Genomic DNA, 26,950 nt, shown 5'->3' on the forward strand with positions numbered 1-26,950 from the left:
GCGTTTTTTTTGTCATAGATTAGTTGATCATGTAAGTGTGGCCTCTTAAACTATCCTCTTTTTTTTTTTTTTTTTTTGGGGTACGGGACCTCTCACTGTTGTGGCCTCTCCCATTTTGGGGCACAGGCTCCGGACGCGCATGCCCAGCAGCATGTGGGATCTTCCCGGACCGGGGCACGAACCCGTGTCCCCTGCATCGGCAGGCGGACTCTCAACCACTGTGCCACCAGGGAAGCCCTATCCTCATTTTTTTTAATTCTTTTTTCTGTTTAGCTTGGGTGATTTCCACTGCTCTGGGTTCCAGTTCACAGATCCATTCCTCTGTATCATCTAATCTACTGTTGATTCTTTCTAATGTATTTTTTATTTCAGTTATTGTATACTTCAGCTCTGTTTGGTTCTTCTTTATATTTTCTAAGCCTTTGTTAAAATTCTCACTGTGTTGATGTGTCCTTCTCCTGAGTTTGCTGAGCATCTTTATGATCATTACTTTGAACTCTTTTATTGGGTAGATTCCTTATCTCCGCTTCAGTTCTTTTTCTGAGGTTTTGGCTCGTTCTTTTGTTTGGAATATATTCCTCTGTCTCCTCATTTTACCTAATTCTCTGTGTTTATTTCTACATAGGTAGATCAGCTATAGTTTTGGATATTAGAGAAGTGATCTGATGCAGGAGATGTCCTAGGGGGCCCAGCAGCACACTCTCCTCTGATCACCAGGCTGTATGCTCTAGGGGTGCCCCCTGTGTGGGCTGTGTGGGCCCTTCTGTTTTGGTGGAGCTGACTACTGTGGACACACTGGTAAGTGGCTGGCCCCTGGCCCAGTTGGCTGCCAGGCCCTGCCTTGTGTGGTGGCTGCTGGCCCGCTGGTAGGTGGGGCCTGGTCCCAGGGCAGCTGGTTGTGGGGCGGGGAGTGGCAGTTCAAATTCTTGAGGGGCTGCTGGCTCCTACAAGTATTTCATAGTTCTTGATGCTTTGTTTATTGAGCAATTGAGCATTACATGACTGGTGCATTATTCTTCTAGTGGAATCAGAACTTAAACGCACCTAAACATTGATGCAATGAGCTCCTGGGTTCTTGACCAGCTTGTGACATGTGGGCAGTGTTGGTGCTTGCACCTACCTCTATTTACTGCATTTCTGTGCATTCCTGGATATCAGGAGCACCTTGACCTCTGCAGAGAAGGGCTTGGCAGATGGAGAGGGTTGAGTCGTGGCCATGTTCCTACTCTAACTCCAGCAGCCAGCAAATCTCAGCTACCTCTCACTGACAATGCACTGTGATCCCCTGCAGAAGCTCATGGCCACCATAGCTGCAACCCTGTCTTCCCTCATCCTTTCCCCAGTTGACCACATGTGTCTTGAGCTGCTAAAGTCCAGAGCCTGGGCAGGACCTGTGCACGGTTGGCTGGCAGCGCAGTGCTGGCAGCAGCTCAGTCATCCCTAGCTCTGCTTTGCCAACCCAGCTTCTTGTTTCTCCAGTAATTTGGAACGTACAAGTTAATAACTTCTGAATATTAAACAGGATATAACTGCAAGAGATTTTCAGGGCAAGGTGATAGTACGGAACTAGCTAGGACAAGTTTTTCACATTAAATATAACAATGTAACAAAATGAATGAAAAGTAAAATTATACGTATATATGTATACCAACTGGCCAAATGGGTGGGTCAACACTACATCCTATATTGTGAGGTATGTATGACTCCTTAAGTTTCATACTATGGATTTCTGTCATCATTTCTTAAATTTGAATTTATTCAATCCTTCAACTCTCTCTTGCTCTCTGTTCTTTTTTTCCTGGCTAATGTTATAACTTTTCCCATATATTACTTAGTAATTGTTCTTAGCCTTAAGTTTTGGGAGAAAGATTCTCTGATACCATTTCTTTCATTCATTTTTATTGGATGTCTCTTCTTTGTTATAATTAGCCATTTGGGGATCCACAAATGTTTGTGATTCTCATTAAGCCAATGCTCTTAACCTTAGAACAATTCTAAAACTAGTCAGGAACTACTGCAAGCAATAATATTTAAAAGCCAAAAGGAATTCTTGACCTTGGTTTGCTACCTCAACCAGAAGTATTAAATAAGTTTTAAAGTAGCTGTAGTAAAACAAGTGTAGCAATGAGTAAAGTTCAGTAATCATATTAATAAAACAAAGAAAATCTCAAAAATAGTTGTATTATCAGAATTAATTAGATTTATGCTAAAGATGTACCTATTGTTAATAAGGAAAGAAATAATATTTCAATAAAATGTTCTAGAAAAATTGCCTTGCACTCTAACAGAAAGCAATTTAGATTCTCATATCATAGATCAAAAAAGGAAAAAAACTGCCAATGAAATACTGAATTTAATGTAAAATCAGGTGGACAAGAAAGGGCACTGAATACATGTAAACTCAAAAGAGGAATGAATGTGACTAGGGAGAGCCTTGGTTCTATGTCCTAAACAGCCCTTGGAGAAATGTACAAGGAACTGTCCAGGTCTTTGTACACAGGAAAAATTAAAAACAAGTGTCCATCAAAAGAATATGGCTATAATTTATAGAAAATGTATGTGTCAATGATTAGAGATATAAAATGATAAATAATGTAAATTACCAATATAAAATTAAAGGAAGTGGCAGATAAAAGAAAATGAAGCTTGATTGTAAAATTTGATTGAAAAAAGAAATTAAATTAGCAAGCAAATGAGTTACCATTGAAATTCACTACAAAGTGATATGAATTAGAACAATGCTAAATTAATTTTTAGCCAAATAAGCAATGTATTAAATATCTAAGCAATTGTTTAAATCAAATAAGTTAGATATTAAAAATGTTCTTCTGTTTTGTGGCAATTCACCCATTCTTTGAAAATGATTCTTGAAAGACATGAAGAAAAATGTGCATGGGCATGTTAAGCCACAGTCTCCTCCACGTACTGTCTTATTTTACTTCTCCACTTCACAAACAAAATTGTGAAGGCAATTGTCTATACACAGTGCCCCTAATTCTCTTTCTTGTGTTTGCTTTTCAACCTACTCCCATCGAGTTTCTGTCTCATTAATTCTACTAAACCAGATCCTGCTAAGGTCACAGTAGCCTTTGTTTACAGGTCTGCTGGGATAGTTCAGTCCTCACCTGCCCTACAAGCACCCCTCCTTCTTTTAAACACACTTCTTCCCTTCAGTTTTCTCTCCCCGGTTCATCCTTGTGTCCTTCTAACTGCACTGCCACTCTGCCTTAGTGCCTGTTGTAGACTCTCCTCTGTTCAACCTTAAATGCTGAGGGTCTGCAGGATTAGGTTTAGGTCCTCTTCTCGTTGTCCATTATATTTATAAGTGACCACATCCATCCCCATACCCTTATTACCAGATACACAATAACTTCAAATTAATACCTCCCCCTTGGCATTTTTTTTTTGACTCAAGACCCATATTTCCAGCTGTCAATAAGACTCTGCACTTATATGTCTTCCAGGCAGCTTAGAAAGGATATACTGTATAATATTATTTTTCCTTTCCAGCATCATTTGTACCTAAAACTTCCAGTGTGAGAAAATTATTTTCCTTTACTTCTCTTTGCAGTGTTTAATATACTTGAAATAAAATGAACAATAATACTGTTTTATGTCCTCTTCCCTGTAAGACTGAGAGTTTCAACACAGTAAAAACTGCATGTGCTTTATTCGCTTGTATTTCTTGATAGCAATTACACTCTGTCATTTAGGTACTCAATTTATATGTATAATCTGAATGGAATGAAGAGTAAATGTTACCATCCATTCTTCAATATCATTTACCAAATGAGTGTTTGAATTTAGAGTAAACAAACTCAAATTTTCTTTGTTAAGAATTTAATAAATAAAGTACAAACTTAATAACATGAAATGAAAAACATGTTTTAAAAATTTTATTACAATGTACAGATGAAATGTAATTTTATAAATAATTTTTAAATATTATAAATATGAGAGATGCAAGAAGGAATAGATAAATAAACAATAAATAAATAAATAACATCAGGGCAGTCATCACTTAGAGACTGATGACCCTGTAGCTGAATACTTTTATATATACTTGCTTATTACTTGCTTATTACTACTGACAAGTAATGGCTGAATTAATGCAATAAATTTTGTGGCTAAAGCAGAAACAAGTCTTTTGAAATGACCAAAGATGAATGTGCAAGGGTGATGTGGCATCTTAGTCAATGAGAATCATTTCAAGGTGATCCCAGGTCTGCATTCATAATTCTTAACCTTTCTTGCAAGTTGGTTGATGAAGACAGGGATCTCATGATTTCCACTCTGACAATTTCCCAGGCACAGTCACTGTATTTCTTCTCTTTCAGGTAGAGGTGGAGTCCCTGGAAGTACCTCTTCACGGCCAGTGTAGGGCCTGTCACTCCCAGGGCAGTTTCTTCATCTCCCATCGCCTGCACCAAGCAGGCGTCCAGGTCCTCCAGCTGCTGATGGAGTCCAGTGCAGAGTTTGTCCAGGAGGGAGGTGTCCCAGGCGGCAGAGGAGCGCTCTGTGTGGAAGAGGCGGAAGGTCTGCTGGAGCATCTCGTGGAGGACAGAGGTGGCCTGGGCCTTCAGGAGCTGGCTGCCAGCCACCATGTCCTGGGGGAAACCAAAGTCTTTTCTGTCCTTCAGACAGAAGCGAGGGGAGATTCTCCGCATCTGGCCCAGAAGCATGAAGTTCTTCTTGCTAATCTGCATGTGGTTCTGAGACAGGTCACAGCCCAGAGATCCACCAGGGCCATAGCTGAACGCCACCAGGGCGGTCAGTAGAGGGAGCACGAAGGCCATGGGGCAAATGAGGCTGCTGCTGGCCTGGCTGAGACGGGTGTCTGGGGGAGCCTTGAGGGTAGGTTCTCTGATGACATTCTTTGTAAGTATGGCTTTTAAATAGGGAAGACAGTTTCCATTTTCTGAAAATTTCTCTCTACTTTCACTTCCAATTTGTGTTTTCATTTAGATATTTTCTTTTGACCTAAGACGATGTAATCAATCTAAACTCTGAATTTACAATAGAAGTTTAAGTTTCCCAATAAACTTTGGATGTGTCAATCCAAAAGGTTATCAATTAAATGAGAAACTAATTAAAGGCTGAAGTATATGTAGGTATGTAAAGATTCATGTACATACTTATGTACACATTTTATTTTATTATTTTTTTCTTTGTACAATTTATTTATTTTTGGCTGCGTTGGGTCTTCGTTGCTGTGCGTGGGCTTTCTCTAGTTGCAGCGAGAGGGGGCTACTTTTCATTGTAGTACATGGGCTTCTCACTGCAGTATCTTCTCTTGTTGCAGAGCACGGGCTCTTGGCATGTGGGCTTCAGTAGTTGTGGCATGCTGGCCGAGTAGTTGTGGCTCGTGGGCTTAGTTGCTCCACAGCATGTGGGATCTTCCCGGACCAGGGCTCGAACCCGTGTCCCCTGCATTGGCAGGCGGGTTCTTAACCACTGTGTCACCAGGGAAGTCCCTGTACACATTTCAGTATGTATAAATGTTGCTCTTCTCTGTGTTAGGAACAAAATTTGTCCTTGACTCTGGACTACATTTTTACCATCCTTACTTTATACATAGGAAGTTGGGGTCCCTCACCCCTATAGGTTTCTGTATTTTGTTAAGTAATTACCAGACCATGCATGGTAAATAAGCTGTTTAGAACCAAAGACTGGTTTTGTTTTCTGTTTTATTCAGAGCAGAGGCTTATGATTACTAGTGAATGACCTTCTCAGGTGTTTGTTTTCTTCCTAGAATGCATTCATTCAAGTTCCGGAGGGTATCCTTCACTGGGGCCACAAGGTCAGGACTAATATACTAGACATCGCCCTTTCTTTCCACCATTTTCTTACAGGAGACCTATAGTGCTCCACAGGCTGGGCCAATACCCTCAGCAGGAATCCTGGTTCTTTTCTGGTGAATGTAGGTATGCAGATTTTAATTCCAAGATAATTAATTGTATTTTCCAGCACCGCCTCACTCACAAGATAGTTATCACATCTAATAGCACTTTCCTGGAATGACAGAGTATCCTCAACCCAAACTCTCTGGGGCTCACTCCCTGAGGGCAGGCTCACCACATCCCGAGGAGTTCAGAATTCTACTGTGGAGGGGCTTGTTTCTTTGTTTGCAAAATAATTCATCTTCCAGGACCCGCACCCTTGTTCCTGGAGTGGTCGTGTTAAGGACCCTCGTTCTCAGTGGGGACCTCCTCCTCCCCTTACCTGTGTCCCCAGGTATCAAAAGTATGACCAGCCCGCAGAGGCTAAAAGCAAAAGTTTGTTTTGTCTAAGTAGGTGGAGGAATTATTCAATTGCAATTGTTTGACCTTTAGTAGACAATTTTTATTTTGCCAGTACAGCTTTTGTTGTTCAACTCTTTTAAACTGTTGAACTTTGCTACACTCAGAATTTCTGAGTTGGCTATAGGGAATTCAGTGATGATGCTGTCTCTCATTAGAAGTTTATGTCACAGAAACTAGTGACCTTCAGTTGTTCATTCAGTCTACGTATTTCTACTGGGCTTATTTGTTTGTCCATCTCTGCCTCGTGCTCAGAACGCAGAGCAGTGAGGCCCAGATTATGTCAGAGAGAAACAGCCTGGTTTCTTTTACTTATTCACGATGTTTTGTTTTAAATTTAAATAACAACCAAAAAAATTTAGGAACTTATTTTTTACATAGTGATTTACTGGCCATAGTTACTTTCCATTTCATCCTGAGGTTAATAAAATGGGAAGTAAAAGAATGGCAAAGGGGTTTCACCTTATTTTCTATGATTTTCAAGACTTGAGATTTTTTGTTTCTCATTTCAACTTTCCTAGAAAGCAAAACTTGAGAGCTGTTTGTGGACAAAAATAAAACAAAGGTAATTCTGAATGTCATGAAAGTGAAAAAAGAGAAGTGACGTTTCTGCTGACAAAATGACAAAGTGTAAGTTAAACCTAAAAAAAGCATCAACCAAAGAATAGAAGGAATCATCGTATTTGAAAGATGTTAAGCAGCCACAAAGACAGAGCCAAGTGAGTCCAAAAAATGTCCATGTTGTCCTGCCCTGAAATGGGCTCCCAAAGTGGTGAAGGAAGATAGAAAGACAAAGGACAAAAATTATTTAACATGTAAATTAGAGAGCTCTCTCCTTGGTCAATTGGTTATGAAGTCTGTAACCTAAAGCAGAGATTTGAGAGATCTAGGCTAAATTGAAGCCCTTCCCTGCTACCTGAGCAATTCACACACACACACACACACACACACACACACACGCATGCATGCATGCATGCACACTTCCTGGTTAACTTTGCCAATTACAATATTGGATTACCTTAATAGTTCTCAATTCTACCCAAATAGACATACCCCAGGCTGTCAGTTGGCAACAATTGTATTCTCTGAAATTCCTTTATGTATGTCTGTGTTCACTCTTACTACTGAGTCAATGTGGAGGGGATGCAAGTGCAGTCATTATTCATAGGGATATCGAGAATTTTCTCCCAACTGTAAAGTCAAGCAACATGATCTCATACTGGGAATGGATTTGAAAAACTGACACCATACTCTTAAGAAAGAGTTAATGCACCTTCAAACAGGAGCTATTTCCTCTGAGTCCCCTTGCATTTCCACACCCAGAATGGCAGGCTCTAAGCCTCCAAGAGTCCTACAGTATGTAAAGCGAATAATGATTCAGGAGGCTTGGCCAGCTGAGCAGCCTGGAGGCAAGGAACACATTCTGACCCTTCTCTCCACACAGCTGTCTTAGCCCAAAGACATGTCCTGCCTGAAGCTGGGAGTATTTTCCCTCTCTAAGATGCAAAGCTAAGGAAGCAGGCTTAGCCAAGTTATTGGTGTCAGTTCTTTCCAGGAAAGATCCTCTTTTAGCTCCAAAGAAAATGCTAGTGGAAGAAGACAGACTTCTGCCTAGAACAGAAAGAATCCTGCTCTGCAGACTTGGTCAATGTCCTAGTCCATCTTGGCCAGTAAGTGGCACTCTTCCTCCATAAGTGTTTTAACAGCCTCCAGAGTAAAATGGATCCTGCTTTCCAGTTCATTTTTGCTACAGCTACTGTTACAATATTGTAACAAGGACATGCCCTCACTCCCAAAAATATTCATCAGAAGAAAAACAATAAACTCTTATATAGGAGTTTCTGAAAAGTCCAGAACTTTCACTCAACTTTTGCTTTTAATTTGTGGCTTTGTACTCTTAAGGGGAAATTGGTGGCCAGAACCACAAAGGAACAGGAAACAGCTGTATGAATGGCTGGTGCAGGTGAAGGAGGAGTGAATGAGGGGAGCATACTGCGAATTTCTACATTGGAGAGGAAGTACAGGCATACTTTGCTTTATCGCACTTCACAGATAATTGCACTTTTTACTAATTGACGGTTTATGACAACCCTACGTCAAGCAAGTCTATTGGTGCCATTTTCTAACAGCTTTTGCATACTCCATGTCTCTGTGTCACATCACCTTAATTTTCAGGATTGTTCAAACCTTCACCGGCAAAAAAATTCTGACTTGCTGAAGGCCCAGATGACCATTAGTAGTTTATAGCAATAAAGTATTTTTAAAATTAATGTATGTATGTATGTGTGGTCAGGCCACTCAAGATGGCTGCTCTCTTGCTCTCTGTACATCCCCTGCCCCACCAGTGCCTGCTTCTTCACCTACACCCTATGCACATGACTGACCTTCTTATGTACTTGCACCAGGCCCCAGCTAGTTAGTTATCTTATCAAAGGGGCGGTGAGGGGCGTGCCCCTCTACTGGTTTCCCTGGTAACTAATGAGCCCACCTGATGTCAATTCCCCTAGAACTGGCAATCTCCCCTTTGTTAGGGGAACCACTGACCAAAACTGCCCACCCTGGCCAGGCAAGATAGTAGCCACTTGCATGAGTTATCTTACAACAGCAGGTCCTGGTAAGGAACGTGGAACTAACAAGCTACCACCAACCAGAAGATTTCCGGAAAGGTCAAAAAGAGAGAGGAAACGCCAGTCCATATGTCCTACCGACCTCCCAGAATCCTTCTTACTGGAATCCATCTTGGCTGAATGATGGGCACGCCACCAGGAAGGACTCTGAGTCAGAATGATTGCTCAGAGACAACCCGGAAACTAACCCCATTACCATAAAACCTGAGACTGTGAGCTACGTGGCAGTTCTCCTGGGTTCCCTTACCATGCTGCTCTCCTTCCGAGCACCCCTCCCCAATAAAGTCTCTTGCTTTGTCAGCACATGTGTCTCCTTGGACAATTCACTTACAAGTGTTAGACAAGAGCCCACTCTCAGGCCCTGGAAGGGGTCCCCCTTCCTGCAACACCTTCGCCCCCCAGGATCGAAGACTGCTACCAAGTCTGGCCCACTGCGCACCGCACACGGTGAGGTGTCACTCCAGGACCTTGCTTCAGACCTGTAAGTTCCCCCGTCCATTAAACCATTGATGTCTCTGTTGCTGACTCTGGGCTCTTCAATCTTGAAGCTGGGCAAGCACAGGACTTGCAGGCCTGTGAGGTGCAGCCCAACAATTGGCGGAGCAGCCAGGAGCCCGAGGAAACTGCCATGAGCACAGAGATGTTGGAAAATACAGGAAGGGTAATGGAAAGTTGCAGAGGCTGTCCACTAGCATGCAGGGCTGGAAAGTTGCAGGGGTAATCGTGTGGTGGCTGTCTACTAGTTTGTGGTGGCTGTCCTTGGTTAATGGGGGCTGCCAAGAGATATGGAGAACAATGGTCTCTAATGGCTCCGCTGTTGTATCAAAGTGAGCCTTTTGTAATTGGTTAAGCCAGCTTTCTAGAAGGAATTCATATTTCTCTTATGCCTTTGAGATGTAAATGATCTACCTGGGCTCTCTGGAACTTAATCTTATGTGATCTCTTAAGAGTAAAGGAGAAAGAAGAGCTTTTAGGTAAACTCTGTAGAAACAAACTATGTTTGGGGAATGTCTATATAAAATAGTCTCTCCAGATTTTGGTAACTTGAAACTAAACGAAGTTAAATGAAGAGAATTCATTGACTATCTGGGTCATTTCAAATAGGATAAAATATTGAAACATTAATTGCTGGGCAGGCCTAAGATTATCTACCCTTGCCTTCTTAGGAGAGAAAGACTAAAGTGTAAGTTTCCAATCAGGAAATGCACAATTACTTGCTTCTTGGTTTTTGCCAGAGATGAAGGTTTTTAAGGGTTAAGATTATAATCGGTTATAATTCTAGTTATTGTAACCAAGTTTCTTTATGGATTACATTGTAATCAGGTGCTTAACCATGGCTTTTTAAGTCTTCTGTCATTTATAGACAGTGTTTGTTGTACTCTGATACGTTTGCAAAAGTGCTTCATCTTCAAGATTCATAGGAAGGACCTTTTGACAATAACAGGTCTCTGATAAATGTCAGATTATACCGTTGAACAGGGTAAGAAATTAAGGTATCCTAATTGAAAACCTGATGGCTTTATAAAAGGAAAACAGAAAGATTGGTTACTGAGTGAACTGGTGAATATGGTTATAATTTTTATGGGTTTTGTCTGGAAAGTTACTGGTATTTATCTGTGTTTTCCAGATAGAGGGAAGCCCTTCCCCTCAAGTTGGTTATGATTTACAGCAATTTTGGTAAACTACACCTGTGGGTAGAATTAAAACACTTTTCTTTTCTCTCTGCCTGGTCCCTCCAGATATTGGAGACTCTTGGGTTCTGAGCAGACTTATTAGGTGAATGGGAAAGACTGTCTCCTGGCATGTGCAAGAATCTCAATATTTGGGGGACTGAGAAATCCACTGAGGCAGAGCCTGATGGCAAGCCTTGGGAATGACTTTCCTGGCCTTGAGAAGCCTGTTGAGAATTCAGTCTGAGACTCCTTCTGAGGAGTTCTGCCTCAGCCAGTTTGGAGGAGCCTGTATGATCAATTGACCAGACTTGTTTTGCAGACAAATTAGTCTTGATTTAGCTGTGTTTAGTGGAGATGAGGGTAATTTTAGAGAGAAAAATATATGTTTCAGTGGATGCTAAATTCTAGTTTTGCTAATTGAGGTCTAGATTTATTGTGGTGGTCTGGAACTGAACCTACACTACTCTGAGCTATGCCTGTAAGTAACTGTGGTATGTATGAAAATAAAAGAATGTGATTCAGAAAAGCAAGGAGGGGAGGGCAAAAGGAGCCAGATATCAAAATCTGCAAATTAATACTATACATATTTCACTTCAGTTTAGAAAACTAACTTCTCTTCCAGATGTTTATGCAGGCTGCCATTTTGAAACTGAAAATACACATCAGTTACCTTTGATGTGAAGAGTGGCTATATTTCAGTCTTCTCCAGAACACTTCACAGAATTCCATTTCTCAGACTGTCATGTTTTTGCAGGTGTTGAGAAAGAGGTGGGAGACTTCACTATTCTGATAGATATCTATATGAAAAAATAAGAAAATAGTTACCATATTTAAGCCCTAACTCTGTGGAAAATAGCCTACTGTTTTAAAATGTGTTAGTTTAGTACAATAATTCTTAGAATATTTTCACCTTATTGTACCTTTGAGAAAACTGAGGCTCAGAGAAGTTAGGTGAATTTTCTAGGATCACACATAATTGCTGGCAGAGTCAAGAGTCAATACAGAACCCTATATTGCATATTATAGGCAATTGAAAAAGTTTCATGTTTTAGAATCCTATTCAGTTTTAAAATATGCTTTGATCCCAAAATTAAATAAACGTCTTGCTCCCTTGTTTTCTTTTTATTGGTGCATACTATTTTATTTCTTTTTTGCTGGTTTCCACCTATTCTTTACCTTAGATATTGTGGAAGAGAACTTCCTTGATCCAGTCTCAGTCTTCCATCTTATGAAGGAATTGTCCCAGGCTATTATACTCATTGCAATTTGGTTATCTGTGCATCCCCAGGAGCCTGTGATTTTCATAAAACTGATGCTCCACATTGAGGACGAAATATAAATTTAATCAGGAAGAATGCAAATAATGTTAAAGAATAGAAGAATTCTTAGCATACCTATCTTTTCTAGAAAATGAAATGAGATTATAGTAGTAATACTAAAAACTGTGATAAAGGGAGAAATTAGGTAAACAGATTATTAAATTTCAATTCTGAAATTGAATTATCAGATTAATTAGATTTAAGATAAAAGATATATCTGATGTTAACATGATGGAAAAACATTTCAATAAATGGTTCTAGGATGATTAGTTAGCAATCTAGGAAGAAATCAAAATAAAATCTCATCTCATACCATATGTGATAGTAAAATCTTGATGGAATGGAGAATTGACAGTAAGATTAGATTTAAAAAGGAGAGAGGAGGCCCACGGTAACCTTGTAAGCTCATGAGAAATAGCTAACCTATTAAAAAAAGTTGGTTATTTTTTAATATATACAAAATTTTAACTTCAGATGAAACAGGACATGGCTACAGAGACTTGCCTGGAAAGATGCCTGAATGAAGCCTGATCTCAGAATTTCCTCACCCAGAAACCAACAAAATAAGGAAAGTTAAGTAAAATGTACAAAATACATAAGCAGCCATCAAAGAATGGAAGAGGAATAATATTTGAAAAGTGTTAAGACATGAATTAGGGAGGAACAATGGAATAGCTCATTTTATATGTCAGCTTGGCTAGACCATGGTACCCAGATACTTGGTCAAACACTATTCTAGATGTTTCTGTGAAGGTAGGTTTTACATGAGATTATAGGAATTTGACATTTAAGTCAGTAGACTTTAAGTAAAGCATATTACCTTCCATATTACAGGTGGGCCTCATCCAATCAGTTGAAGGCCTTAATAGAAAAAGACTGACCCTCCCAGGAATAAGAAGGGATTCTGCCAGATACTGCCTTTGGACTTGAACAGTAACTCTTCCCTGGGTTTCCAGCTTGCAGCCTACCCTGAAGATTTTGGACTCGCCAAGCCTCTACAATCACCTAAGCAAATTCCTTAAAATATCAATCTCTCTCTTTCTCTGGTTCCCGCTGGTTCTGTTTCTGGAAAACCCTGACCAATACAGGCTGGGAAGCCAAATGTTTCCAAGCCTTCTCCATCTGCTGAATGTTTCCATCTGCCCCTCCTCCAGAGGGGAGAACAAGATAGCAAAGGACAAAAGTCTGTTGAAATTTTACTACGGCCCTGGCCAACGCCAAGTTGGAGAACAGCAAATCCAAATGTTGAGTGAGTAACCTCAGGAAGAGATTGGAGACACACACACAGTTGCAGGCCCTCCCTGCTACCTTAGCAATTTACACATACTCCCCAGTGAAATACCTCAATGAAGATATTGATTACAGAAATTCCTCTCAACTTATACCAAAATTGATACATTTGAATTTTAAAAAATGTCACTAAGCTCTCAGATACTATTCATTCACGCTTCTTAGTTTCTCTCTTTTGCTACCTAGGCAGAATTTTTACTACTGAGTACAATAGATGTCAAGATTGTTATTCAAAGTGGCAATGAGAATAGTTTTCTATTTAATAATAGTTGAAGTCTCATATTTGGAATAAATCTTGAAACTAAAATTTTATTTTTGACGATTGTTTAATGCATTATAAACCTGAGGTTTTCCTGGTTATCATTGAATTCCATGTCCAGGTTGGCAGCTCTGCCTGTTTTGTTGTACGTGGAAGGAGTAATTCAAAGGGAGGCTCTGGTCTGCATAGTGGGCTGTAGGCAGGAAACACATCTTTGTCCCTTTGCCTGATCCCAAAGAGTCCATGCCCTGCCTGAAGCCAGGGACTCTGGAGACTCTTTTTCTTTGTAACAGAGAGTAAAGAAACAAGTTTATGACAGCATTAGAATTAATTAGTGCCAAGAAGAAGCCTTTTTGTAGCATGAAGGGACATCCCCAGGAAGTGGTAGGATTTCCACATAGATCAGAGGCCTGTCCTCCAGTCTTGGTCGCTGCTCTTGTTGCACTTAGCCACCTGAGGGCTGTCTTCCCTGAGAGGAGTTTCATCTTCCCACCCATAAGCTGGAACCTGCTTTGTTTCCTTTTAGCTACAGCTACTATTACATCATACTCAGCTGAAATTAAGGAAAGCCTCTCTTGCAGATGTTTCTACAAAACCTAGAGGTTTTATTTAACTTTTGCTTTCTACTTGTGTTGTTCTGCTTTTTAGGAAACGATTAAGCTGAAAAAATAGCAGAAGGGAGTTGTGTGCATGGTGAAGAGTTTAAGTGAATAAGAAGGATGGTGTGGGAATTTCTACCTTGGAGGGGAAGGAAATATTGTGATATGGGAATGTATCCTGGAATGCTGAGAGGGAGGGAATGTGCCAGGTGCCAGAACCATTAAATAGATAGCATGTTCTTCTGCCATTTATCTAAATATTTATTCCTGTCTCTCAGATATCAATACAAGCCACCATTTCATCTCTGAATGTAAACAAGACACTTCTTTGAAATGAGGGACGAAATGACAATTTTTCAACCTTCTCTAAAATTCATGACAGAATTCTGTTTTTTTAGGCTGCCTCCTTTGGAGGTCAGTTACTGAAAAGTAGGTCACAGTTCCTGAGAATTTTGTAGAAAGAGACATATAATATTCTCATATACAACTGTCTGAAGGAAAACAGGAAAAAACCTAGTATATTTTAATTCCTTACTCTAATATATGATGCTAAATGCTTTAAAAAGCATGAGTTCATTTAATATTCATAAAAAATCTATAAATATTTTGAACCCATTTTATTTATGGAAAAACTGAGGCTTAGATTAAGTGAGTTTCACGACATAACACGTGTACAAGCAGAATGGAATTTCAATGAAAACTTTTTTATTGTGAGTTACGGGTGATTTTTTGAGCTTTGTATTCTGGATTCCTGTTATCATTGTTAAATCTGTTTTTACTCCTGAATTATACACAACACTCTCTTGCTCTATGGACTTCCATGGTTCATGTTATATTTTCAGACGGTTTTGACTATTTTTTTTCCTTTACCTTAAGTATTGAGAAAAAGGTTGCCTGATCCAGTTTCCCACTTTCCTTTTTTGAAGGAAGTCTGTCAGTCTTTATGTTCAGTATAATCTTTGTTATTTTGGAATCCACAGAAGATAGTGATATTCATAAAATTAGGAAAAATTACCAAGTAGTAATATAAAAGAATTCTTTTCATATCTAGCTCTAATATAAAATGAAATGTGTGTAAAGTTGCTGTAGTAACCAGTGTCACAATGATGAAAGTTAAGTAATGTAACTAATAAAGCCAATAATTCCAGGAAACATTACATTATCAGTAGTAATTAGATTTTTTGATGAGGGATTGAATTAGTTATCTATTCCTGCCTAATGAATTTTTTAAAATGATGAGCAGCTTACTGATATACAAAGTAGTATTAACTTAGATAAATTATCATTGTAAGTAATTAAGTCATGATTTAAAATAAATACAATATTAAACACATTAATATGATTTGCCAGTACATCGATTACATAAAATCATTTAGAAAAAAGATATACTACGTAAAAAGGAAAACTATGCACAGAAAAACTAACCGACGTTACTTACCAGATCCTATACTATTTCCTTCTCTACCTCAGAGTCACTAACTTCTCTGATTTACGCTTCTACCTACTCCATGTGGTTTCCGCTTATTCACTCCACCAAGCCAAATCTCATTAAGGTTGCCAATGCCATCTATATTCCTGATGTGGTATGTAGTTTGAATCCACATCTTCCATGAATCCACTGATTTCTTCTAAGCACCTTATATTCTTAAATACACTCTTATCACTGTTCTCTGTTATTGTCCTTGTAATGTATGGCCATTCCACCTCTGTTTCCTTTGTGGCTCTTCTCTCCCCTCACTTTAAAGGTGAAAGATCCTCAGAATCAATTTTAAGTCTTTTTCTCACTCTTCACTATCTCCCCACACAACTACCTCCATTTCCAGCTTTCATTTGCCAGATAAGGTACCTCCAGCTACAGCATTCCTTTTAAATTATAAACTCACATATCCAACTTACAAATGACATTTGCACTTAAATGTCTTCCGGTCAACTAGAGAGGATATCTACTGCTTTTATTTTTATTTCCTGACATTCTCCACTCTTGCTTCTGGTGAGAGAATTCATTTGTTTTTCCTTCTTCTCATTAATGCATTAAGTATGATTATTACTTTTAGATTTCTTTCCCTTCAAAAATCAAAGAAACAAGAGGGCAGGAGCTGTATTTGTTGTGTTCACCTTTATATCCTGAGGGCAACATCCAACCTGGCTTACAGAAAGTCAGTTGTTACTTTTAATTTGAATATAATGTGATGGGTAAATGAATTGTGACATCCATTTCTTTAATCAAGTTGCACAATCAGGCTTGGTGTTTCTTTTTAAAGAATAAACAGGGCTTCCCTGGTGGCGCAGTGGTTGAGAGTCCGCCTGCCATGAATTGTGACATCCATTTCTTTAATCAAGTTGCGCAATCAGGCTTGGTGTTTCTTTTTAAAGAATAAACAAATACAAGAAGTTTGCTATAATAAAAATTTAATAAATAAGACAAAATAAACTAATTATAAAGAACATATTTTATTATATTACACAATTTAAGGTACACAAAATATTATAAAAATAAAAATAAATCTTATAAATAGTCAAATAAATAAATAGTAAAATAGATAAATATTTAAGTACATAAATAAATATATCAGCATGGGCATCTGTGAGGGACTAGTACCTGTAGAGTAGAACATCATGTTGCTTAATATTCCTGAAAACACTTGACAAATTAATTCAATTCAGGGCATGAGGAGAGCAGAAATGAGAGTCTTTGACATGGCAGCACAGGTGGAAGTGTGGTCTTGTTAGGCAGTGAGAATCATTTCCGTGTTGAACCAGGTGTGTGTCATTCCTTCCTCCTGAGTCTTTCTTGCAAGTTTGTTGATGAAGAGAAGGATCTCATGACTTCTGCTCTGACAATCTCCCAGGCACAAGGGCTGTACTTCTTCTCTTGCAGATAGACAGTGATTCTGTGGAAGTATTTCCTCACAGCCAGGATGGAGTCCTCCTTCAGCAGGGGAGTCCCTTCCAGCCCCACCTCCTGCATCAGACAGGCTTGCAGGTCAGTGAGCTGCTGATAAAGTGCAGTGCAGAACTTGTCCAGGAGGGTCTCATCCCAAGCGGCAGCCGAGCCCTCTGTGCTGAAGAGCTGGAAGGTCTGCTGGATCATCTCATGGATGACAGCGATGGCTTGAGCCTTCTGGAACTGGTTGCCACCAAACGCCTCCTGGGGGAATCTAAAGTCATTTCTGTCCTTCAGGCAGGAGAAGGGGGAGATTCTCCTCATTTGTTGCAGGAGCATCAGGGCCCTCGTGTTAGCCAGGCTGTGGGTCTGAGGCAGGTCGCAGCCCAGAGAGCAGTTGGAGTTGCAGCTGAGCAGCACCAGGGCCAGGAGTAAGGACAAGGTTGGGGCCATCGGGGACCCTGCAGATGCTGCCAGCCTGGCAGAGGTGGGGACTCAGTGAACCCTGCTCTCTAGGTTCTCTGAAGACCTTCCTTCAGGCCTGGGTCTTAAATGGGAACCCATTCGTTTCCATTTTCTGAATGCTCAGTCTTACTTTCTATTTCTGTTTTTGCTTTTCATTTTGCACTCTCCAGATGAGTTAGGACAACATTTCTCAACCTTTTTTTCATTATTGCCTCTCTTTCCTCTGCCCACAGAGCCTTTTTAGATAGTTTTTTCCTAATTGCCCCCAACATGAAATTTTGATACCACAGATATACTGTGTATCTATTTTTGTACTCCATGTGTATCTTTACTTTATACATAGAAAAAGAAAGTGAAAATCTTACTCTTTCTATTCAGTGCAGGGTTAAGAATACGTAAAATTTTAAGCTATAATTTAAATTAAAAGCTATTGAATTTTAATTTAACATTATAACTAAGTTTTCAAAGTGATTTTAATGTAATATATTTACTTATATAAGTAGGAATGTATCAAATTATATATTCAAATAAAATTTAGATACTTTATAATAATACCAGTGTACAGACATACTTAAAAATCATTCAAAGCTGCTCAAAATCATAGCAAAACTAAATTATTTCTTTAATATTTATTTTTAGGTACTTAACTTTTAATTTTGCTTCATATCAGAAAATAATTTTTAATTACACTGACTGCTAGATATTCATCTAGATATTGTCAACATTTTTTTCTGTTTATCACTTGCCATAATTATGGATGTGTTGAACAACTTTAGTAGAATTAAATAATAAAATATCATTTTTTGTATTTTACTTATAAATACAATTTACGACTTGTATTTAATTTCCCAATCCCAAATCACACTGACCCTCAAACATAAGCAACATCCACAAGACAGCCAATGGCTGCTCGTAAGTATGTAAAGGCCACCTCTCACAATATGACTTTGAGATCAAGAAAATGATGGCAAGAAAGTCCTCCAATGAACCATCAAGTCACCTTAGGTCGTAATACTGATTTGTATACAGTGTGTTTACCTTCCCTGAAGTCAATGTCAATACTTCTCTTATGTATGATACACACAAAAAAATCTCAAAGACAAAAATGAATACAAAGGAATAAGGTTTTGTAGTATCAGGTTGAGTTTTGGAGTGCCACAAACCATTGTAATAGCAAGATTTGTTCATACTCCTAAAAACTATGTTTGCACCCATGGAAGCAGTATCATCCCCAGTGAGAATGCATGATTTAGCAATCATCACCAATTTGAAGGTTACTCTGTATTTTTGCATTAAATTTCAAATTTCCCAAAGACTGTCAAAGGTTCCAATCCAAGTCTATTCAAACAAAAGGAAACCATCTTTGTAATTAATTGAGAACTGGATAAATATTGATTGGTATCATGGAAAGAATTAACTTTCAACTCTGATCATGAATTCTTTTATTTTGCAGTGGATGTTCTGTGGCCTCAGCCCTCTCCAATTCCGATCTTTCAATAAATAATAGGTATGTGACCATCTTTGGCAAATCAGCTCTGTAGCAATTGGACTCTGTCGTATTCTCTGTGGTATCCTCGGCACCAGGCCCAGTGTAATCACGCAACAGGTACTTTTAACTAAAGCAGTTTCTCAGATGTTCTCCTCCCACTGGAAGGCAGTTACGAATGACCAAGCTATTTTCCTTTATCACGGTCATATTTGCTGGAATTATAATAGACAGTGGCTAGTATTCCCACTCTACTCCTACTGGTATCAGTCATGCCTACTGAGTTTGTTGCTAAAACCACTAGGATTCTCTTTCCTTCAAGGTGCATATGGCTCTGGGGATTCAAGTTGTAAGAGCAGCACAATTTTCAGCCTTTGCCCGGCACTCTATTAAACTCAGGAGGATGGCCTCGTCGCTAATTTGTCCTCTACTAGGTCATGACAGAAAATAACCAGCTTGGTGTCACATACAGAGCCATGTATCTGAACTCAAACTCTCCCTGATTCACACAGGTCACAGCAGCCAGACAATTTGCCACATTACTCTTTGGTGGATCTTTACTGATGTGACAATTACTACCTATATCCTGAGATTCTTTGGAGACTCCTCACAAGGAATGATGAATGATCATTTTCATCCTGTATCTTCATTCCCTTCCATGGGACGATAGGCTCCATTCCCGATTTATTTCCAAAATTTGACACATAATAATTAAAGCATTACTGCAGGTCGAAAATCAAGGGTTTGGATTCTGAGTCCTTGGCCTGCTCTTTTGGCCTGATAAATGGCTCATTCTTCTTTATTTACTCAGCATGAATATATTCTCTCTTCTAGATGCCAAGCATGTAGGTTTAAATGACCTTTCTGGTTTGAATATTTCAGTCCCCCCGAAATTATTAGTTTGAAGTCCTAACCCCCAAAGTGATTGTATCAGGTGGCGGACCCTTTGGGACTTTATTAGGGTGTGGGGATGGAGGCGTCACAAATGGAATTAGTACCCTTATAGAAGAGGTCTGAGATAAATGCCTCCCTCTCCTGCCCTGTGATGAAACAAGGAGAACTCTGCAGTGTGAGACCTGAAGCAGGCTCTCACCAGAACTGGACCACGCGGACACCCAGATCTTGGATTTCCAAACTCTAGAACTGTGAGCAGTACATTTCTGCTCTTTACAAACTACCCAGTCTATGCTATTTTGTTGAAGAAGCCCAAGTATTAATACATGACCTGATCTATTGTATCCTCGGAATACCTCCCAGAAGTCTTTAAAATACCTAAAGGGAGAGATACCATCTTACCCAACCCCGTTTCCTAGACAGCTAGTCCAGTCCCTGTCATTTCAGGAGCTTGATCCATACTCATGATGATAATAATAATAGGAGAAGAAATAATACCAACATAGATAGATATGATGTGAGAGGACAATAATCTACAGAGAATTTGTAAATTCTTCATGGTTCTACAAGGGAAGTGATAATGGAATATTGTGTGAGATATTTTTTGAAGATCGTCTGCAGGAATGTTTTCTTCAAGTTTGTATTTCCAATATTTAGAAGATCAGGATGAGAATCACAGGCTTGGACACAAATGGAAGGCTCGCTCTCCACTTTTTCTTCAGTTATCCTCAAGTACTTGCAAGGAGCTGCCTGATCATACTTTTCTCGTCTCCCTCAGGAAATAAGGAAACAACTTGTAATGTGTCTACACTTGTGGATATTTTCCTTGTAGGCTATGCCTTTGGGCATCAACTTGAATGCTTCTTTCAAATAGTCTATGTTGCTGTGAACTCTGAGTGACATCCATGTCATCTTCTCCAAGCTGAACTTGTGGAATAAGAATTTGAGTCTGATTGCAGGTTTTTTTTTCCTTCTCTTTATTCCAGCCAATGAACAATAAAAATACATGAAATCATAATATCACTAAGTCTGAGAATAAACATCAAAACTTGACTGTTTTCTTTCTTTTAAGGCAGAACTAGGGGATGAGATTTTTTATTTTTTTATTTATTTTAAAAAACTTTTTATTTCATACTGGAGTATATTTGATTAACAGTGCTGTGCTAGTCTCAGGTGTACAGCAAAGTGATTCAGCCACACACATTCATGCATCCATTCTTTCTCAAACTCTCCTCCCATCTAGGTTGCCACATAATATTGAGCAGAGTTCCCTGCTACACAGTAGGTTCCTGTTGGCCTCCATCCCAAATATGGCAATGTGTACATGTCAATCCCAAACTCCCCAACTATCCCTCCCCCTCCCTCTTCCCCCCAGGTAACCATAAGTTCATCTCTAAGTCTGTGAGTCTGTTTCTGTTTTATAAGTAAGTTCATTTGTATCATTCTTGTTTAGAATCCCCATACAAGAGATATCATATATTTCTCTTTCTCTGAGGGTCAGATTGTTTTTTTTATATACCTTTATTGGAGTATAATTGCTTTACAATGTTGTGTTAGTTTATGCTGTACAACAAGGTGAATCAGCTATATGTATACATATATCCCCATATCCCCTCCCTCTTGTGCTTCCCTCCCACCCAGATTGTTTCTTAATGAAGTGTGTGCAAGCAAGAACATTACTTGTTCCCCTCCATCCACACTCAGAACTTCATTAGGACAAATAGTGTAAAGATGAAAAGTGGACTTATGCACTGAACTTGTTTCCTTGACGATTAATCATCCAATAGTTTCCCAACTTCTTTGCAATTAGTTTCCCACGAGGATAAATCCAGGCCATGTAATATGAGCAGAAGAGCTCTTGCCCTGTATAGCCCTGGCCCTTGAAAACATCCCATGTGATCCACCGGACTTTTTACCTTTACCACCGAGTGGAGTAGACTCAAGTACTACAGGCAAATTTGGAGTCACCTGTTGATACTGGAAAAATCCTCAAAACAGTGGGTACCCATGTCTCCGAATCACTCTTTGGAGGAGAGCAAACCAGAACATCCATGTGATCAGGAATGCCTGCATTGTGCTCTTATACCAGGGAAACATAACATTCTATTAGATCAAATTCCTGACAGCTTTCGGTTTACCTGTTACAGCAGCCAGCATTAAGTTAACTGACAAATATCTCTAACACCACACTATCTGAAAAACCTTTCTATAAAAAAAGAAACTTCATATGTTGAAAATAGCAAATACCAGCCCAAAACTTAAAGTGATCTTTTAAATTACATTATAAAATTATACAAGAAATAATGTATATAATGTACAATTATTTATACAAGAAAAAATGTCTACACATTTTTTTAAAATCAAGATTTTCATTTCAGACACTTTTCAACTTGTGAAGAAACGTGAGTTGAGATTGCTTTGGAGCACTCAGCAAACACTAATGTAATTGAATTAAAAAGTGTCACAAGTATAAAAAATATTCTGTATTTGTTGGCAATTCTTTGAGGATTCTTACATGAGGGAAAGGCACTTTTCAATTTCCACTCTGACAACCTCCCGGGCACAGGGGCTGTATTCCTTTGCCTTCAGGTAGACATGGATTCCATGGAAATACTTCCGGGCAGCAAGTCCCAAATCAGGACAATCCAGATTGTCTTCTTCCATCTGCTCTAGTCAGTCCAGCCTCTCTGATCAAGGCTAGGGAAGGGTTTATCGAGGAGGGTGTTGTTCCAACCAGCACGGCTGTCCTCTGTGTTTAAGAGTTGGAGGATCTGCTGGAGCATCAGATAGTGGTAGCAGGAGCCTTGAATCATCTGGATTTGAGTGATACTCTCTTTTTTTAAATTTTTTAAATTTGCCAAGCAAATTTGAAGTCGGCTCTGTCCTTTAGGGACCACTGAGAGGGGATCCTTTGCATCTGTTCCAACTGTTGGAAGACTTTCTTGTTGTCCTGACTATGGCTCCTAGGCAAGTTCCAGCCAAGAGAGCAAGCACGGATGGAGCAGAGCATCACCCTGCTACTAGCAAATAGAACTAGGCCATTGAGAATTTGAGTGATTCACTGGACGGCCGCCAGGGGGCGCGCGGGAACCGCTAAACAATTAGCTGGAAGGTTCCTTCCCGCTAAACAATTAGCTGGAAGGTTCCTTCCCTGGAACTGTGGACAGCGTCCTTCCCTAGGCGGCCGGTAGAGGGCGCAGGGTTTGTTTGGGAAACGCCGACTATTGAGTTTGCCGTCTGCCGCTGTCTCCTGCAGCTCGAGAGACAGGGCGAAAAGTAGTCACTGAGGCTGCTTTAATAATCAGCATAGTGCGCGAAACACCTTCGTTTTCTCGGTGCTGAGTGTTGAAGAGGAAGCCTTGTCGCGGCCTCGCCAGAGACATTTTTGTCTGGTTGGGAGCCGGAACCTTGCATTTTCAGGCTTCCCCTGAGTTTTGCGCTTTATTTTCTCACAGAAACTTGAGTGAGGCAATTTTGGGGGAAAGAAGCCGTTTTCCGAGCGGTCTGAGGTGGGGAATCAGAGAGATTCCCAGCCTCAGAGAAAGGGGAGCCGATTTTTCAGATTCGGGCTCGTTTCTGGCGCGAGACAGCGAAGGCTCAGAGAAAGGGGAACGCGGCGGCGGCGATGGGACGACGGGACGGTGCTGGGGACGCCCTGAGGGGTGAGTCGGAGCGCGGCCACCACCGGGGCCGAGGACGCGGGAGCTGAGCGCCCCTGTAGATGCTCTGGGACTTTCTTAGGGTCTTTCAACGATACAGCGTTAAAGTGAGGGAGAAAGTATTGAATATCTGAAAAGTAGGAATATTAAAAAACAGCATTTTACTTTTTATATTTTAAAATTAATGTTATATTTAAATTAATTCATATTATATTTAATTTAAATTAAATATTTTAAATGTTTCATGCTTTTACAATATATTTATATTAAAATATTTTAAATAGTAAGCATAGAAGATTAAAATATATTTTAATATTAAAACGTGGGTTATTAAACTTTATTTAAACTATATTTTCGTTATACTAAAACAAGTATTTAATATAGTTTTACTTTTCTATATTTAATGGAAGCAAAATCAGTGATATTTTCAAGATTACTTCTTCACTTGTTTGTAATTGACGGAATTACCATGTTTGAAAATTTCTAATGACCCCGTGATAGTCTTAACTGATTTGGTTTTTTTTTTTAAAGATGTTGGGGGTAGGAGTTAATTAATTAATTTATTTTTGCTGTGTTGTGTCTTCGTTTCGGTGCGAGGGCTTTCTCTAGTTGTGGCAAGCGGGGGCCACTCTTCATCGCGGTGCGCGGGCCTCTCACTGTCGCGGCCTCTCTTGTTGCGGAGCACAGGCTCCAGATGCGCAGGCTCAGCGGCCATGGCTCACGGGCCTAGTTGCTCCGCGGCATGTGGGATCCTCCTAGACCAGGGCTCAAACCCGTGTCGCCTGCATTGGCAGGCAGATTCTCAACCACTGCGCCACCAGGCAAGCCCCTTAACTGATTTTTAACTCATGTTCCTGAAATGTCTTTCCCAGGAGCTCACTTTGACTATATGGTTAGAAAGAACAGTTGCTGTGTACAAGCAACTGAGGACATTTAGCAGGTCAGACTTTTTCATTTTCTTTAGTAAGAATTTTATAAACTAAATGGAATTTGCCCAAATTTCAGTTGCATCATGAAGGCTTACTTTGTAAGACTCTCAGGGACCTGCAAATGAAGGGTGATTTCATTTGTTTATTTAAATTTAAAATTTTGGTATTTTGTTCCTCGTGCATGTTTTGGTATCAATTTTCATTTTAAAATATTACATTGAAACATTCTTTATCTTGATGACTTAGATTTGGTGCCTCTTTAACATTCTGTGTTTAAGGGAAGTACTAGCTTACTTTACCCTAACACTGACCCAGGAAATAGCTTTTGAATTAGAGTATTGTGCTGTTCCATGGCTGAATATCTAGGACTGTTTCATTTCTCATCACCCTCTCATCCATAAATATATTTCTTACCATTTTCCTGGTCTCTACAATATTTTAATGTCTTTTTTTTAAGGAAGAAAAAAACCCTTTTACTGCCTTCATCTGATTTCCTCTCCCCCCACCCCCTTGCCAATGGTAACCACAAATTTGATCTCTTTTTTTAATAGGGTTTTTTTAAAAAACATCTTTATTGGAGTATAATTGCTTTACAATGGTGTGTTAGTTTCTGCTTTATAACAAAGTGAATCAGCTATGCATAGACATATATCCCCATATCTCCTCCCTCTTGCATCTCCCTCCCACCCTCCCTATCCCACCCTTTTAGGTGGTCACAAAGCACCGAGCTGATCTCCCTGTGCTATGTGGCTGCTTCCCACTAGCTATCTATTTTACATTTGGTAGTGTATATATGAACATGCCACTCTCTCACATGTGGGTTTGTCATCTATGGCTTTTATTATGTTGAGGTAAGTTCCCTCTATGTCTACTTTTTTGGAGTGTTTTCATCAAAATTGGTGTTGAATTTTGTCGAAAGCTTTTTCTGTATCTATTGAGATGATCATATAGTTTTTATCCTTCAATTTGTTAATATGGTTTATCGCAATTGATTGATTTGCATATATTGAAGAATCCTTGCATTCCTGGGATAAACCCCACTTGATCATGGCTTATGATCCTTTTAATGTGCTGTTGGATTCTCTTTGCTAGTATTTTGTTGAGAATATTTGCGTCTATGTTCATCAGTGATTTTAGCCTGTAGTTTTCTTTTTTTGTGACATCTTTTTGGTCTGGTTTTGGTATCAGGGAGATGGTGGCCTTGTAGAATGAGTTTGGGAGTTTTCCTCCCTCTGTTCTGTTTTGGAAGAGTTTGAGAAGAATAGGTGTTAGCTCTTCTCTAAATGTTTGATAGAATTCGTGTGTGAAACTCTCTGGTACTGGGCTTTTGTTTGTTGGAAGATTTTAAATCACAGTTTCAATTTCAGTGCTTGTGATTGGTCTGTTCATATTTTCTATTTTTTCCTGGTTCAGTCTCGGAAAGTTGTGCTTTTCTAAGAATTTGTCCATTTCTTCCAGGTTGTCCATTTTTTGGGCATATAGTTGCTTGTAGTAATCGATCATGATCTTTTGTATTTCTTTAGTGTCAGTTGTTACGTCTCCTTTTTCATTGCTAACTCTATTGATTTGAGTCTCTTCCCTCTTTTTCTTGATGAGTCTGGCTAATGGTTTATCAATTTTGTTTATCTTCTCAAAGAACCAGCTTTTAGTTTTATTTACCTTTATTATTATTTTCTTCATTTCTTTTTCATTTATTTCTGAACTGATCTTGTGATTTCTTTCCTTCTGCTAACTTTGGGGTTTTTTTTTTTGCTCTTCCTTCTCTAATTGCTTTAGGTGTAAGGTTAGGTTGTTTATTTGAGATTTTTCTTGTTCCTTGAGGTAGGATTGTATTGCTGTAATTTCCCTTTTTGAACTGCTTTTCCTGCATCCCACTGGTTTTGGGTCATCATGTTTTCATTGTAATTTGTTTCTAGGTATTTTTTGATTTCCTCTTTGATTTCTTCAGTGATCTCTTGGTTATTTAGTAGTGTATTGTTTAGCCTCCTTGTGTTTGTATATTTTACAGTTTTTTTCCTGTAATTGATATCTAGTCTTATGCTGTTGTGGTCAGAAAAGATACTTGATGTGATTTCACTTTTTTAAAATTTACCAAGGCTTGATTTGTGACCTAAGATATGACCGATCCTGGAGAATGTTCCATGAGCACTTGAGAAGAAAGTGTATTCTTTTGTTCTGGGTTGCAATGTCCTGTAAATATCAACTAAGTTCATCTTGTTTAATGTGTCATTTAAAGCTTCTGTTTCCTTATTTACTTTCATTTCAGATGATCTGTCCACTGGTGAAAGTGGGGTGTTAAAGTCCCCTACTATGATTGTGTTACTGTCGATTTCCCCTTTTATGGCTGTTAACATTTGCCTTATGTATTGAGGTGCTCCTATGTTGGGTGAATTAATATTTACAATTGTTATATCTTCTTCTTGAATCGATCCCTTGATCATTATGTAGTGTCCTTCTTTGTCTCTTGTAATAGTCTTTTTTTAAACTAAAGTCTATTTTGTCTGATACGAGAATTGCTACTCCAGCTTTCTTTTGATTTCTATTTGCATGGAATATCTTTTTCCATC

The 26,950-nt window shown here is 39.2% G+C and overlaps 2 protein-coding genes and 1 pseudogene across 2 annotated transcripts; all 3 read right to left on the reverse strand.

Moving 5' to 3' along the window:
* Positions 1 to 4,208: 4,208 nt before the first annotated feature.
* On the reverse strand, positions 4,209 to 5,044 carry LOC112395025 (interferon omega-1-like). Its single transcript, XM_024738069.1, has one exon. It carries the CDS (start codon positions 4,959 to 4,961, stop codon positions 4,209 to 4,211), a length of 753 nt encoding a protein of 250 aa, XP_024593837.1. The 5' UTR covers positions 4,962 to 5,044.
* Positions 5,045 to 16,823: 11,779 nt separating this feature from the next.
* LOC112395023 (interferon alpha-1-like) lies at positions 16,824 to 17,514 on the reverse strand. Its single transcript, XM_024738068.1, has one exon. It carries the CDS (start codon positions 17,401 to 17,403, stop codon positions 16,834 to 16,836), a length of 570 nt encoding a protein of 189 aa, XP_024593836.1. The 5' UTR covers positions 17,404 to 17,514; the 3' UTR covers positions 16,824 to 16,833.
* A 4,792-nt stretch (positions 17,515 to 22,306) lies between these two features.
* Positions 22,307 to 22,805, reverse strand: LOC112395024 (interferon alpha-13-like; annotated as a pseudogene).
* Positions 22,806 to 26,950: the final 4,145 nt, after the last annotated feature.

The sequence above is a fragment of the Neophocaena asiaeorientalis genome, unplaced genomic scaffold (assembly GCF_003031525.2).
Source record: "Neophocaena asiaeorientalis asiaeorientalis breed wild unplaced genomic scaffold, Neophocaena_asiaeorientalis_V1.1 scaffold460, whole genome shotgun sequence".
NCBI lineage: Eukaryota > Metazoa > Chordata > Mammalia > Artiodactyla > Phocoenidae > Neophocaena > Neophocaena asiaeorientalis.

What these genes read in the sequence shown, in the direction of transcription:
- LOC112395025 (XM_024738069.1), bottom strand. Translation starts at nt 4,961, where the DNA reads ATGAAAACACAAATTGGAAGTGAAAGTAGAGAGAAATTTTCAGAAAAT.
- LOC112395023 (XM_024738068.1), bottom strand. Translation starts at nt 17,403, where the DNA reads ATGGCCCCAACCTTGTCCTTACTCCTGGCCCTGGTGCTGCTCAGCTGC.